This window comes from Ctenocephalides felis, unplaced genomic scaffold, assembly GCF_003426905.1.
Source record: "Ctenocephalides felis isolate EL2017-DRISC unplaced genomic scaffold, ASM342690v1 CF-g0.4_SCAFFOLD_00845, whole genome shotgun sequence".
Lineage (NCBI taxonomy): Eukaryota > Metazoa > Arthropoda > Insecta > Siphonaptera > Pulicidae > Ctenocephalides > Ctenocephalides felis.
In genome coordinates, this window is record NW_020536999.1 from 22,127,724 (window position 1) to 22,145,059 (window position 17,336).

The following is a 17,336-nucleotide window of genomic DNA, read 5'->3' on the forward strand; positions in this document are numbered from 1 at the left end:
GACAATTTAAAATATCTATAAAAAAGATAAGAATTCATATTAAAGTTAATACCTAAGATGCTCCCAAAGTATATTGCCTAATATCTTTTATCAATTTTATCAATAATATTATATATCTATAAGCACTAAATTACCTACCATTGAAACAACTTTTTTGCTATAATATTATTTAACATAAGTCTATATCACATTTTATATTTATTTCTATTTATGCTTTTACATATAGACAACCTATGACGAACACAAGAATTATTATTTTTTATTAGATTTTTTAGGAACTAGTAAAAAATAATCTATGCTTATTACCTATTATGTTATAATAGAAATATGATAAAATAATTATCCGATAGTCTTTTGAAAGCAGATCGATCACTCAGCATTTTCCAGTAAACGTAGGCAATTAGAATGGTTTTATTTACGATTTATTTATATGTAATTACATCCGAATGTGTTCTACATTTAACATCAATAACATATTTTCACGTTTTTCATATTAATTTATGCGCGATATAGTTTTATATAATGAGAGTAATTAATTAAATCAATGCGGTACACTTGACACAGATTGGAAAAATATAAAAAATAAAGGATAGGTTATATATGATTCACTGGCAATAGAAAAAAATCTAAGAAATAATATATTTTTTAAGACTAAAAAGGACAAAAAATACAAAAATTTTCAATGTAAATTATATGTATATATCTGTCTATATATAAAATTCTCGTGTCATTGTGTTCATTGCAACTCTCCTACAAAACGACTTGACCGATTTTTATATGATTTTGTAATCACTTTCAGAACGACTGAGAATTGGCCAACATCTATTTTTCATACTCCCATGTGATAAGGCCACCTTTAAGATTTTTTAAAATTTTGTATACCAAATTATTTTACTGTAGTTTTTTATAATTTGCAATTAAAGAACACATAGAGCCCTACATTTTCACCTTCCTATCACAAACCCCTATTTAGGTAATAAACATTTTAGTAATCAAATAATTTCTTATATCGTCTTGAGTCAATGAATGTTTTCTTGGCTTTGATTTTGAATTTTGACTTGATTTTATTTCTAATTTACTCGAGTTTATGGAAGAGTTTGAATTTTCCTTCAAATAATAATTTAATTTTATCAAGAGTTGTCCAACGCTAACATTTTTATTTGAATTTTGGGATCAATTTTCTTTATTTTATTTTTTAGAGTGGAATTAAAAAGTACATGCAACTTTTAATTTTCACCTTCCTACCACAAATCTCCATTACATAATAGTCATCGTCGTTGTTCAATTATTTTTCATGCAGATTATCATTCCGGGACAGCTAGTATATATATACACATATATACACACATTTATTCATATATATATATATATATATATATATATATATATTTATTTATTTATTTATTTATTTATATATATATTTTTCAGATGGAATGGGTTTGCCAAAATGCGGCCCTACCCTCTTTTGCCCAAGCCATTTTTTTCTGTGGTGCCATAGTTGGGGGTCTATTATTCGGATGGGTTGCCGATAGATATGGACGAATTCCGGCCTTGACCGGAACCAATGTTGTTGGATTTTTGGCAGGAATGGGCACTGCCTTTGTGACCAATTTTTGGCAATTTTGTTTGTGCCGATTCCTCATCGGAATGGCATTCGATAATTGTTTCACTATGATGTACATACTTGGTAAGTAGAAAGATTTTTTAGATTAATATATATATATATATATATATAAAATAATTATTTAAATAAAATTTTTTGTGTGATATATAAACATATGAACTTGTCAGAGTACTATATAACTAAATTAAGATATATGGTATGTGGATATATTCATTTTCATTAGTTAACTAGATTGCTTTTTCCACAAAATTGATAATTATTTGAATTTTAAAAATTAATTATTTCCTGAAAGTTTTAAATATAAATTCCATGCAAAAAGTTATTTTTCTTCGAAAAACATATGTCCCAATAACAACAAATTCTAATTATTTCTGTTATCGATACAAATTATCGATAAATGCTTATGTTTACCCATGGCCAAAATGTTTCAATGATTTTATGCAAATAAATAAACATGTTTTAGAGACATTTACGGTGTTGAAATTGTCGTTAAAAATGAAAGTAAATTCCAAATGTAGAAATGAATGAAATTAAAAGTTTCGAATTTATTTATTGCAATTTACATTTTGCAATGTCATTTATTAGAACTCTATATCGCTCGAAAAAATCAGCAAAATCATCAACTACTATATTTACTATATGAAATCAATTTTATTTATGAAATAATAATTCTAATATTTATAAAAAAATTTAGTACTGACTGAATTTGCAATCTTCTGAATGGCCTCTTTTAAAGATTTTTATTATCAATTATTTCTACGTCACTGGACACACCTCCACTTTATGACATCTTTTTAAAAAAATTGTTTACCGTTATTTATTTATGCTTCTATTTCAAAAAAATGTTAATAAAATACAGTAATTATAAATACTCATATGTGGAAACCTGTCGTTATTTATAGATTCTACTACAATTTTTTCCTGTGTTACAATTTATTTGCACTTATGCAAATAATTGTCGTTTTATTACGTGATTTGTTTGTTTATAACGATATCTACATATCACTATATTATTAGAAAAAGTGCTAATAAATAGGTTGTTAATAAAATAATGGGGAGTACTGACAGGTTTGTGAAAATGTATATTTTTTGTGCAAATTCAGGTTTATTTTATTATTATAACAATTAAATTGTGTCAATCAAAAATTCAATTGTCATATAGAAAAGTTTTATAAATATAAATAAACATATCAATTCTTGGCAATGATCATCTAGCTGTTTCTAATCGTGCTGATCAGTATTTAATAGAGATCCATCGAACAGTTTTTTCTTTTTTTTCCAATTGTCTTAAAATATTATACGAATTTGGCAATCGATTTAATCATAAAAAACCAGTGGGGCGCACGGCATCGTGTCTTAAGGCAAATTGCTGGAACTTCCCCTATCAAAAATTATTTTTTCAAAAGATTAACATTTTGAAAAAAATTTACTCTGAAAAATTAGATTTTTGAGAAACTATAAATTTTTGACAAAAATTTACTTTTCTTTGAAAAAAAGACTATTTGAAAAAAATTGTATTTTGAAATATTTTGGAAATTCTGAACGTTTTTTCAAAGCAATCGTACTATTTTAACTGCATAGAGACGAAATATCGAAGCGCGTAAGCGCCGCGCCGCCGTCTAACGGATAAGCATTGGTACGGAACCCATAGGAATGTAAACAAAATTTATACTTATTGTTAAAATCTCTATAAAATATCTAATATGTCTAATGATCATTTTTGACCGCCAGATGGCATTTTTTTTTACTTTTTTTATTAGATCTCCGAAACCGCTAGACTTCATAAAAATTTGATCAGTTCTTCATCTTGTTAATACAAGTAAAATGTTTTTTGAATTATTCAAATCGGACGCTCCGTTCTCTTAAAAACTGGGTTACCGTTTTTGGCAATTTTTGCCCCATATCTTCGGAACGGCTAGACCTGCCTTTGCCAAAAACTAATCAGCACGTCTCCTTATCAATACGAATCGAATGATTTTTGAATTATTCAAATGGCTTTATCCGTGTTTCCGAAATCGTCGACGAAAATTTGTATCCGAACACACATACACATTCGCACACATACACACACACATACACTCACACATACACTTACACATACACTCACACATACACTCACACACGCATACATCCATTTTTTCTAAGGTATGCCAAAATATTCAGAAACCTCTGAAACGTAAAGATATATAAAAATTTTCATTTTCGATTATTTTGCGATTACTATAACTTATCCTACGGGAAGTTAATAATAAATATTAAATACCTACTACTTGGACTTGGTCGTTTTTCCACTGCATTATAATTAATAGATAACAATATAACTATACAAATCCTCTTTATGTGATTTAATCTTAATTCATTTTTTATGTAAAGAAATTATTTATTTATAAATAAATTGTTTTACGTCAATTATTCTACTCATCCTGAATATGCCGATAGAAAAACAACATTTTGTCCTTGTGCTATTTCCGACAAATCTGCTTCGAATGGGATTTTATATCAGAAAATAGTACTTATCAGATTATTATCTTCGGATATAATGGATTACTTGCTAAAGTCGTTTTCAATCAAAGTATCTATTTAATCCCATATAACTATAAGGTGCAACCCACTCACGTTTCTGCGAGTACTGGAATATTAAAATTAACATAATTTTTCATACGTTTTGTTTTGAATTTACATATGAAATTATCGTATTTTTATGGTAAATTATGTGCAAATAGAAGGACATTGCAGACCTATGACAATAGGAAAAACATGACCACTTAGTAATATATAAAAATGTTTTTTTGAAATACCTACTTATGACTAATTATAGGAAAGAATCGTTTTTAATAACAATTTTAAATTATTGTTTAATAATTAATGTTACTTCGATTCTAAGGACTTTATTTGAATTTTTGTTTAGCGTTTTTAGAAAATTCAAATGAGCAAAATATTGTATTGTAGAGATCGTACAAATTTTAATAATGCAGTTAGAATCTAGGAAAGTAAACTAAAAATTAATTATATTTACATATGCTTTTAAGATTTTTGTTTAACATTAGTGTTCAAGAAATATATTGATATTTAGCATCATTCACTATAAAAATAATTTATTAATATGAAATGTTGGATATCAATTTACTTGAATATACCTACAATAAAAAATCATGAAAAATATATTATTATATTAATATATATATATTGGATTTTTAAAATGCATTAATCACTACATAATATACGTTATAGTATAAAACCAAAAATAAAATTTTAGTGGTGCATGACACTTTGCACTTTTTGCCTCGTATCTTCTAAACAACTAGAACTGCCCTTTCAAAAAACTTATTATCACATCTTTGCATGAATAGAATGTTTTTGAATCATTCAAATCGGTTGATGTGTGCTCTCGAAATCGTCGACGAAAATTTGTATCCACACATACATATGTGAATAGAGCACACGCACACACACATACACAACTAATTTTTCTAAAGTATGCCAAAATGTTCAGAAACTTTTGAAACGTAAAGATATGCAAAAATGTTCATTTTATATTTTTTGCAATTACTATAACTTACCCTAGGGAAAGTTAATAAAAAATATAATAGCCTAGAGGAAAAATCTGGTCAAAATTATTTCAAACTTTTAAGGTAATTCAGAAATAGTATTTATTATAACTAAAAAATATTTTAATAATATACAAAATTTTTTACTAAATATGTTTTCTAAATATTTTTTAAAGTGTGTGTTTATTCAAAATTCAAACATTTTATTGATTGTACTATATACCGATGAGAATAATAAACTATATCAAAGTTTGCAATCGAGGACAAAACAATTTTCGCATTCAAGTCCTTTATTTATTTAGTTCTAATATCAAACCAGTTACTATGCAGATTTAATTTAAATGCAACACTATAGACAGTCAATAGTTGCTTTCCGTCGATCTGTAATTACGATTCTTTTCAAGACAAATGTTTTTTTTATAAAAAATTGTTTTTATAGGCTATGATTAACATAATTACATAATTTAAAGTCATACGGAACTGCTATGAACCATCTATCATAAGAATCGAATGTCTTTATAAGATTTATAACTTTGTTTAATCGTAATGTGTGCGAACATTCACTTTTTTATAAAGGATAATAATTCAAATGCTTTACTAGCATTAATTATATACAATTAGATTGCTCAGAAGTATTATATATTATATATATATATATATATATATATATATATTATTAATATTTCTAGAAAATTTTTAGACTTCAAATTTAGTCAAAAAATTTTTTTGATTAAAATTTAGTAAAAAACGTTCACAAATAAGCGATAATTGATCAATGATTGAGTTAGATAATAAATTTATTGAATTTAAAGTTATTTGAATTTAGACTATTAGGTGACTATTATGAAGTAGAGATTTGTGATAGGAAGAACAAAATAAAGTAAAAGTGCCATTATCACAATATCTGTATAGGTATATATTTATATAAAAAAATACTTTTAAAATTACTCAAAACTTGAAAAATTAGTAGAAATATAAATATAAATTCTCTATTTTAATTTACATCAGTTATTCAATGACTAGGTTAGTTAGTGCACAGTTTTTCTGATATTTCATAATTCTGAATGTTTGTGTCATGCTATTAATAATTTATTTAGTTTTAGTTAATTATACCATGTACCTATGAACATTAAAAACCTTTACTATTTTTTATTGATCAGTTAAACTTGATATGTATATATATGCATATATATATATATATGCCTATATATATATATATATATATATATATATATATATAGGTGTGTATCTCCAGTTATAAAAACTTGTGCCATTTATCCACTATTGCATATGCTAATGATAAGTTTTACTAACCCACAAATAACAAATCATTTATGCATTATTCCGCATTTTAGTTATTCAAGTCCCAAGATCAATAACCGACTTGAATAATATCACTTTCAAATAAACAGAAAAAAATCTAATGAAATCATTCATCTAATTCTTTTTATTTTCGCTCGTGGCGGCAATTACAAAATAAATTCACACTTGTGATTTGATCAACTTCCTTGATTTTTTTTCAAGGAACCTTGAAGAACAACGCTGGTATGTCCGGATATATACTTCCTTTTGTCAAATTAAAGATAGTATGATTTCTGCATATTTATTTTACATATACACATATTGGACGTATAATAATTAAGAGTAAGTAGCATTTTGCCTAAGGGCAAGTTCCTGATATGTACAAACAATCGACCAAATAAATAGGAATGAGATTTAGCAACTTTTGAAATAGTGATAATTTCAAAAATATAATATATATATATATATATATATATATACATATATGTCTCAAGTAGTTGTGTTTATTGAGAATGGTTATATAAATAAACATATTTACAAAAAAGTAACAGTAATGCTCAATGACCTAGAAAGCTCTACCCATAACTCTCCCTCTAAGAAATACTATGATATTTGCAATATATCTACATATATTTATATAAACGATATAACCTTGTACGATGCACAAAGAATAACTGCAAATGCAGGTGCAATTGCATCTGACATCTTAATATTTTATGCACATTTAATGTCAGAAGCCTAGATAATAAATTTAATAGCTATCTATTACAAGACATTAGAGGTAATTAGTATTACAAACTTACAGTGAACTCGATTAATGATTTTCTTCAATCTTTCTAGGAAAGCTTGAACATATTTGCTTAAATTTTTTCTAAATTTTCTTTATATATATATATATATATATATATAATAAGTATAAAATATGAACACAGCACTCCTTTTTTGCACTGTTCATTAAATATTTTAAATTTTGCAAAAGTTTTGAGACTCGGTTTGTCTAATCATCAGTGTAATATATTTTATATTTAAACATTAAAAATTCATGAATATATTCAAATAATATCTATTTTTAATGTATCATAATTTCTAACATACCTAAGTCCTAAAATAACAAAATTTCACTTGAACTAAGTTGATGGTACGGGCATCAGATAACACGGACGTTCTGGGCCATTTTTTAGTAATTAAATAGAAAATATTGTACACTGACAATTATTGATTAGTCAAACCGAGTCTCTAAACTTTTGTAAATTATATATATATATATATATATATATATATATCAATATATAAATTACCTAGTAGTTAGTATTTCTCCTAGAACATAAATTCAGTCGTAAAACGAGTCGTTTATTTTAACGACAGGATTTAAATATGTATGAAATGATATAAATTGCTGATTTATAAATTCCTGTACAAATGCATTTGCATTCATTTGATATTTTTGATTGAATAGTTCACACTAGCTACTTGTATGAATATATTAATAACTCAATTTTATTTTATTTTATTCCGGATATTATACATGTACATATATAATGAAATATATATATATATATATATATATATATATATATATATTTCTTTACGATTTTAATAAAATCATAAAATCGTAAAACCGTGTTTTAGTTTTTCTGTCCTTACCAAGTTACTTTCATGAACAAAATTCTAGAATTTTTTATTTATGAATACTAGGATAAATAAAATTAATTTATAGGCCTGATACTGTATATTAATTTAATTGAATTTCAAATTCTAACAGAATCTAAAAATCGAATGCTCTAAATTTTATATGCGTTATATATTAGTAAAAACTAGTATATTAGATGCAGATCTAGAGATCTTTTTTCAATTAACATTTTGCAAAATGTTAGAAAATATAGCTCTATAAAATTTTGATGAAACACGAGTAAATGTTAAAGTCGCTTGTGGTCCAAGCTTGCACGTTTTTATCATTTTGTGAAATTACAAGAAAACTAGGAATTTTTTTTATCATAAGAATACTAGAAGCATCTCAGAACATAATGTTAGAAGTCTTCAGGTATTTTTACCGTATCTAAATTAGTGTTTTCATCTTTTTTATTACAATTTTCAAAAATGTTTTACTCCTCTCTTCGCCAATCGATAATTGCTTAATGACAACACTTGCAAACATGCAAATTCGTTATTAATCTATAATAATTATGGAATATCAATATGATCACATAGTTGCATAAAATCGCAGTATAATAGTTTAATTAATGCATTTGTTTATTAACCTGATTGCGGTTTGACACGAACGTTCGTAATTTCAAAGTATCCACTTTACTATCATTACCTAATGCATTTATTAAGCAATTAGTGGAATTCTTTACAAATGAGATGAAATTGACTGAGGTAAAGGATGCAGGATTTTTAGAAATTTCTCATTGAATAATGATACTTTTATGAACACTTTTGGCAAAAAAACTGCCATTTTTTTGTACATTTAGATCCGTATCCTCGAAATGGCTAGGCCTGCCTTCGGCAAAAACTAATCACCACTTCCCCAATAATCACATATTGAATATTTTTTGGATCATTCAGATGAGATACTCCGTTCTCACAAAAACTTGATTTCTATTTTCTGCATTCTTTGCTCCGTACCTCCGTAACGGCTGAACCTGCCTTTGCTAAAAACTAATTAGCACATTTCCTTATCAATAGGAATCGAATGTTCTTTAAATCATTAAAATCGGTTGATCAGTGAACCCAAAAACGAGGACGAAAAATTGTATCCATACATACATATACACATACACACACGTCCATTTTTTCTGAAGTATTCCAAAATGTTCAGAAACCTCTGAAACGTGAAAATATGCAAAAATTTCTATTTTCAATTTTTGGCCCATTACTATAACTGACTCTACGGTAAGTTAAAAAAAAAGAAATGCGGAGAATTTTTTGATACTATTTTTGAGTACAACATACCCAGACAAAAGACCTAGTCTGGTATGCGTGAATGCATCTCTTACTCTATAAGAATTTTTTTCAAGGCTCACTATTTGCACTTTGGTAACTACTTCCTACTATTCTTAGAAGTACTCCCTCAAGTGAGTTTTCCTGATGAGATCCTGTGGTCACCAAGGAGTCCAAATTCGTCTCCAGTTGTTTTTCATGGAAAAGTAGCAATAATTAAGAGCTTATTCTCATACCAAAAAAAAATTTAGAAGATTGATCCACTTGACTAAAAAGGGGTAAAAAAGTTCTGGAAATGTCGGCATGCAAAATATTTTAGAGCATCAAAGTCACCCTAGAGCCCAAATTTGTCTCTAATTGTTTTCCATGAAAAAATTCTCTATTATTAAGTGCCAAAAGAATAGAAAGCCAAAAGAGAGTTCAAAAGGTTGATCCACTTGACTAAAAAAAGGATGAAAAAAATTATGGAAATATCCCTTGTAAAATCATTTAGAGCACCTTAATATTTTTACGAAGGAGCTACATGTCACGCATGTTCTTGCTCCCACCAGAAATCAAAACAATTTCTGAATTGGCCACCAATTACTGACCGTCCCAGGAGTCATCAAAAAATTTCATCATACCCAAAATTAAGAAAAACAATTATTTATGATAAATATTGAAAATATAATCATTTTTTCTGTTTTTTTTTACTATCGCGTGCAGTTTTAATCCTCAGCACGTGTTTTCTCTCACACCGTTAGATCATTTAAGATCTTTACTCCGAGATCTTGACCCAATAATAGACACGGCATTATACTCAATTCTCGTCAGCAACATATCAGCAATTAGCTAATGCGCAAACTGAACATAATTTTATGATTAGCAATAGATTTATTATCCATAGTAATAAACATGTCAAATTTTATATTGATATCTTTAGACGAGGTAATGGCATGCATTGCGTGGTGTAAGGAATTCATAATATTTTCAGTGTATGTCTTTAGTGGGATAAGATTTTTAATAGTGAATTCTTTGAAGGTTTTGTGTTCAGTCAAAATAATAAATATCTTCTTAACATAAACGCCTTTGGAACTAGTGGTGTATGGCATCGTGCCTTAAGGCAAATTGATGGAACTATCAGTACCATCATGAAATATTCGAGGAATATTGAATGTTTTCAAATAGATTATTATAAATATTGTAACATTGTCTAGTATTAACAAGAATTATATAGACTGAATTACAAAGTTAAAATAATTTATTTAAAGTTTATAAGTGAGCTTTAAAATTTTGGACAGAATTAAAATTAAAAGCTGTAATATTTTCGATATACAAAAAAAAATTTAATTCTAGTAGGCACAATTTATTTTAATATATTAAATTTATAGATTTTCCAGTAATTTATGATTTCCGTCATTCATAATCACGTGCTATATTAGATTTTCATAATTAATGAATAAATTCAATCCATCATGATATATCATGTAGTCAAGGCAATAGGCCGTTGATGCTATTAATTATAATAATTATTGCAAGCTTTAAAAAAATACTTGTGGCTAGTTATAAAATCTTATAGTTTATTTATTCAAAAATTTGCATAATTACTCAAATTAAAATATATATTTATATGTTTGTTTAAATGTAACAAGTTACAAAGTCGCTCATAATGCGTTTGCGCAACGTGTAATTAAATTAATTAATTGTTGATATGGTTAATTAATATTGTTTACACCTTTTTGCATTTAAGCGCTTTTATAGATGTACTTTATTTAATGTGATAAAATTTTAACAAGATTGCATAATATTGTCATAGCTACTGTCCCGCAGGCAATTAATAGAACTGTGCAGGTCCGTCATTTTCATAGGTAGTATAAAATGATCCATCACAAAGTTTCGGTTTGCACTATTATTATTGAATAGCTTTCAATTTTATATATCTTATTTTGTTGAAAATTTAATAATTGGGCGTATAATTTGTCGTTTTTTTCTCAGAAAGTTGTTTAGCATAGAGAATTTTTCATACCAAAATATAAAGCCAAAATTTTAGGGTGTTTGTTTCAATTTAACTTGGAGTAAGTTATTGTAATCGTTCAAAAATCGAAAATTAAAATTTTTGTATATCTTCTCATTCTGGAATACCTTAGAAAGAAATGATGTTTGTGTGTGTATGTATGTATGGATACAATTTTTCGTCCACGTTCTTGGGCGCACTTATTTGAATGGTTTGGAGAACGTTCGATTTCTATTGATAGGGAGATGTAATGATAAGTTTTTGGCAAAGGCAAATCCAGCAGTTACGGAAATACGGAACTAAAAGTGTAGAAAATAGAAATCGAGTTTTTGAGAGAACGGAGCTTCAGATTTGAATGATCTAGAAAACATTTAATTAGTAATGATTGGGAGAAGTGTTTATTAGATTTCGGCAAAGGCAGGTCCAGCCATTTCGAAGATACGGTGATAAATGTGTAAAAAATGGCAGTTTTTGAGAGAACTAAGCGTCCGATTTAAATGATTCAAAGAACTTTCTGCTTGTCTTAACAAAATAATTGATTTTTGGACTTGCAATGACAGGGTAAAGTGGTGATTAGGTTTTGGCAAAGGCAGGTCCTGCCGTTTCGGAGATACGAAGCTAAATGTGCAAAAAATTGCCGATTTTGAGAGAACTAAGCATCCAATTTGAATGATTCAAAAAACCTTCTGCTTGTTTTGACGAAACACTTAACGTACTTTTCGTGATTCGTAATAATCATTTCATACCACCAAATATCAATCCTTTGACTTTTTTACCTGCAACTTCAAAATTGCCTGACTTTTCTACCTTTTGGTTTTGTCTATCTATCTAATCTATTTGGTTTTTCTATCTGTCTACATGTCTAACGGCATCTATTGCCCATCCTAGTTACCAATTCATCTGCCTACCTGTCCACCTGTCTACCTGCCCACCCAAACCTGTTTTTGATTTTTTTCTTTCAAAATTTATTTATTTTTCCAAACAATTTTTTTTTGTATCTATATAAAAAAATTAGATTTTTATTTAAATTCTGGCTAAAATTCTAAAGCTCACTAATATAATTTAAATAAATAATTTTAACTTCGCAATTTAGTGTATATAACCCTTATAAATCTTAGACAAACAGTATTTATTACAAACTATTTAACACTATTTAATATAAAACTGTATTCAAAACTAACGTATGGTTATAAAATAATATTAAAATTAATTTTAAATATATATTTCTTTAACAAAATACGTATTCCTCCTTTGGAGAAACTTCTTCGACGAACCTTGACATTGACAGTCAATGATACATTACGACAGAATAAACTTGGCAAGTACTATTAACACTTTGAAATGAAATGCATACATTGGCATTTATTTAAAAATTTATTATTATTGCAGTTTCATATTAAACCTGTATGGAGTCGAAGTGAATTTATGAATTTCTAGTATATAAGAGAAATAGGAAAATTAATAAGTTCTATTTTATATGAATTTTTATCATACTTTTTGAATTTTTTGATTTTTGGATTTTTGGAGTTTTAGGTCATTGGTTCGTTTTAAGTCATATTCTAAACTATGACCTATTCACTTATATATTATAGGGGAGCTGGGACCTATCTGTAACAGGGGTAATTAGTAATAGACGTTTTTCAATAGCGTTTTAAACGATATATATTAATAATTTTTTTCCAAACCAAAACTGACTACTGCTGAGTAGCATTCTAAAATCTTGTATTTCCACATGAAATGCGTTTTACAATATGGAATAAAATTAAAAATAGTATTTTAAATATTGCCATTGTAATCAAATCATAGAAAAAGGATAACTTTTGTCCTAAGAAAATCTTAAAACAAGATTTGAGATATAAAGAAAATGGAGCATCAAATCAAGAATATATATATATATAATATATATATATATATATATATATATATATATATATATATATTTAATATCTTCATCTGGTCAAAGGTAATACAAAGTAAAAAAATCTAGCAAAAAAAAGTTATTCTTCTGATTTAAGATGTTAAGATAAATCTGCAGTTGCAATTTGTTGTCGATTTAATCTCTAAGGTTGCAAAATGATCTTGAATAGTACATAATAGTATTTAAAAACAATTAAGACGATATTTTTTATTACTTCATCTGCTTTGAAGGTTATCTAAAATTATGGAGAAAAAATTATACTACAGATGCAAGAAAATATGAATTATTACAAAAGCATTTTACAGATTTTCCAAATATTTCTTCGACTATTTTCTGAGCAGATTATATGAAATTTTAAATAGTCACTAACACGCAAATATAATGTCTCGTTAATGTCTATAAATTGTGTATTTTACACATTAATGTTAATTCTTCCAACTGTATAGAAAGTGAATACAATAAGTTACGAGTCCTTGATTCAAATGCTCATTGGGTTATGACCGCGACTTATGGTTCATGAAGTCTACATTTAGTCGTAGAATTCAGAAAAATATATAAAATAAATATTAATATATTTAAACATGTATATTATATTTAGGGTGATATTTTAATTTTGAATTTTTAAACTTATTTTGAGTTTTACCGCATAAAATGCAATTTGTTCTGGTGGTGTTTTGTATTGCACAATAAGGTGAAGACATGTTTTGCTTTTTTGAAACTGATTACAAAAAAAAATTATATAAAATTATTTTAAAAAAAATGTTAGACTAATGACATACAAAATGATCAAAATGATAAAAAAAACTTAACCGAAATCATTACTGCACCTTCCTGATGTGCATTCATAACACATACGTGAAGTTAGGTTTTACGTGTAAAACACCTGATTGCTCAGCAAATACATAGCATTATGACAGTTTTCACTGATAATAAAAACTTTGAATTTGAAATAGTAATTAAAAAAAAATTTTTTATTATTATTCAAAAATGTGTGATAAAAATTGAAATGATTCTTATATGACTTAATCCTATTTCAAGTTTTTAGTGAGAATCTTATAAGTATACTGGTAATTCATCAATTGTAGCAAAATCTTAGATGTAGATAAATGACAAGTGTATATATATACAAAATACTGTCACTTAATTGCATCAGTTTCAACCTTACTTTCAATCAAATCAATAACTTTTACAATATTATTTTTTGTGTCGAAATTTGAATTGAATTAACAACAATAACACTTCTGGCAAAGCTTATATTGTTTACTCTTGTTATTTTAAAAAATATTTTTTTAAATTACTAGTATTTGTTAAAATATTTAAAAAATCTATGAGGCAACACAAATATGGTAAGCAAATTAATATATTTGTGTAACTTTTGTTATTTTAAAAAATAAATAATTAATTAAGTGGACGGATATAATTTGGTGGCATTATGTAATAAGTAAATTATAAATTAAAAATCAAAGTAAATGAATAGAAGTTAATAACTGGTAAAAACACACAAAGAAATTAATTAAGAATTGCCGAATGAAATTATGCAAGTAAATAAATAAAAGAATGATGAATAAAAACACTAGAAAAATTAATAGTGTAAATAATTTATTTGTATGTTTATATATTATATATTATATATGAATTGCCGAATAAAATTATGCAAGTAAATAAATAAAAGAATGATGAATAAAAACACTAGAAATAAATTAATAGTGTAAATAATTTATTTGTATGTTTATATATATAATATATATATATATATATATATATTAATATATGATTAGTAGTTAATTTTGATGTTGAAATATATGAGTGAGTTCTTGAGGGCGATACATCAAACAAAGAAAAGCCAAAGATTTATAAAATAAATCTTTATTCCAAACGTTTCGACATTCAATTTAATGTCATCATCAGTGGATCTAAAAACAGTATGAAAATTAGCATATCTAGGTAATTATAATATATGTGGATTGGTAAAGTAACTATACAATAAGAGAAAAATTAACAAACAGCAACACTTAACAACAAACCAAATATAAAAGATAGGAAAGGTAGTAGAGACTAGAATTAAATAAATAATTAAAAAGTATAGGCAAAATATTAAGTACACTCATATAAACCTACGCATATATACATATATAACATACAACATATACACACATATACATACATATATATACATATATACTCGTATATATTATATATACATGCATATATCCATATACACACACATATAACATATAATACACATATACATATACAGATACAACAATATATACCTATATATGTACACATATACATGTAAGACTATACCCATATAAATAAACGTATATACATATATGCAACGTGCATGCATATTCACAACGACGTACATGTACATGTATGAACCATACATATACTCATACCTATCTATGTAACTATAGCTATACACGTATACACATACATATACGCATAAACATGTATATATACATATATACACATATATATATACATATATATACATACATATATATATATATACACACAATACAATATATACATATGTACATAAATGCTCACAAATATATATATATATATATAATATACATATATATATATACATATACATTACATATATATATATATACACATACATACATGCATATATACGTATATACAATTATATGTATACACATATACATATGCACATACATACAAACATACATGTAAATAAGTAATAATATACATATATACATACATACGAGGTCTGTTCAAAAGTACCCGGAATTTCGTTTTTTCAAAAAATATTTATTTATCGTCTACATTAATGTGCTCCCCTTCAAAGTAGTCCCCCCCAGATATAATACACTTATGCCAGCGTTTTTTCCAATTTTCGAAGCACCCTTGATATTCACTTTTTGATATGTCCTTGAGCACTCTCAGCGATTTTCTTCAATCGAGGTAAACCGCCGTCCTTTCATGGGTCTCTTCAACTTTGGGAATAGGAAAAAGTCACACGGAGCCATATCTGGTGAATTTTTGCTCTTTGCAACACTTTATTTCATTTTTTACGTAAATTTAATACAAATTCTTTGACTTTTCAATTCTTCCATTGTAAAAATCGCCGAGCTCAGAGAAAAACACGTCGAACCTTAGCGACTACCACAGACAAAGTAAACAGTGAATATAGCTGAAAATTTCATCATACTTTAGGGGCATGTATACCAACACAATAAAAAAAAAATTTTGACAATCAGACACTCCAGACCCGCGAAATTTGATTATTAGTAATTCCGGGTACTTTTTGAACACACCTCGTACATACAAATACATATATATATATATATATAGATAGATATATATATATATATATATAAACATACAATATATGTAAACTCGTATATATGTAAAGCAAACAAATTATTTATGAAGATGGATAATACATATAAATAAAAGTGGACTTACATTACGTTGGTTAGTACATATAGAGAAGTGTACACAGCACTAGAGATTGGCACTAACATTTATGCAACTAACTTGTCAGCACTATGCATGTGTGTATATGGATATATGCTGTATATATATATATATATATATGTATATATATATATGTATATGTGTGTATATGTTGTATGTATATATATGTATATATGCGTAGGTTATATGAGTGTACTTAAATATTTTTGCCTATACTTTTAATTATTTATTTAATTCTAGTCTCTACTACCTTTCCTATCTTTTATATTTGGTTTGTTGTTAAGTGTTTGCTGTTTGTTAATTTTTCTCTTATTGTATAGTTACTTTACCAATCCACATATATTATAATTACCTAGATATGCTAATTTTCATACTGTTTTTAGATCCACTGATGATGACATTAAATTGAATGTCGAAACGTTTGGAAATAAAGATTATTATAAATCTTGGCTTTTCTTTGTTGATGTATCGCCCTCAAGAACTCACTATATATAATATATTATTTTTCATAAGTTTGTGTTATATGCGTTTGTGTATATAAGTATATGAATATATCTGTAA

General features: G+C 26.5%; 1 protein-coding gene across 1 annotated transcript in view; it reads left to right on the forward strand.

Annotated features, from left to right (window-relative positions):
* Positions 1-17,336, forward strand: part of LOC113380545 (carcinine transporter-like) — a 40,350-nt gene that overhangs the window by 12,477 nt on the left and 10,537 nt on the right. The window contains exon 3 of the mRNA XM_026619743.1: positions 1,429-1,687. Within this exon, the coding sequence (XP_026475528.1) occupies positions 1,429-1,687 (259 nt within the window). The remainder of the gene's footprint in view (positions 1-1,428; positions 1,688-17,336) is intronic.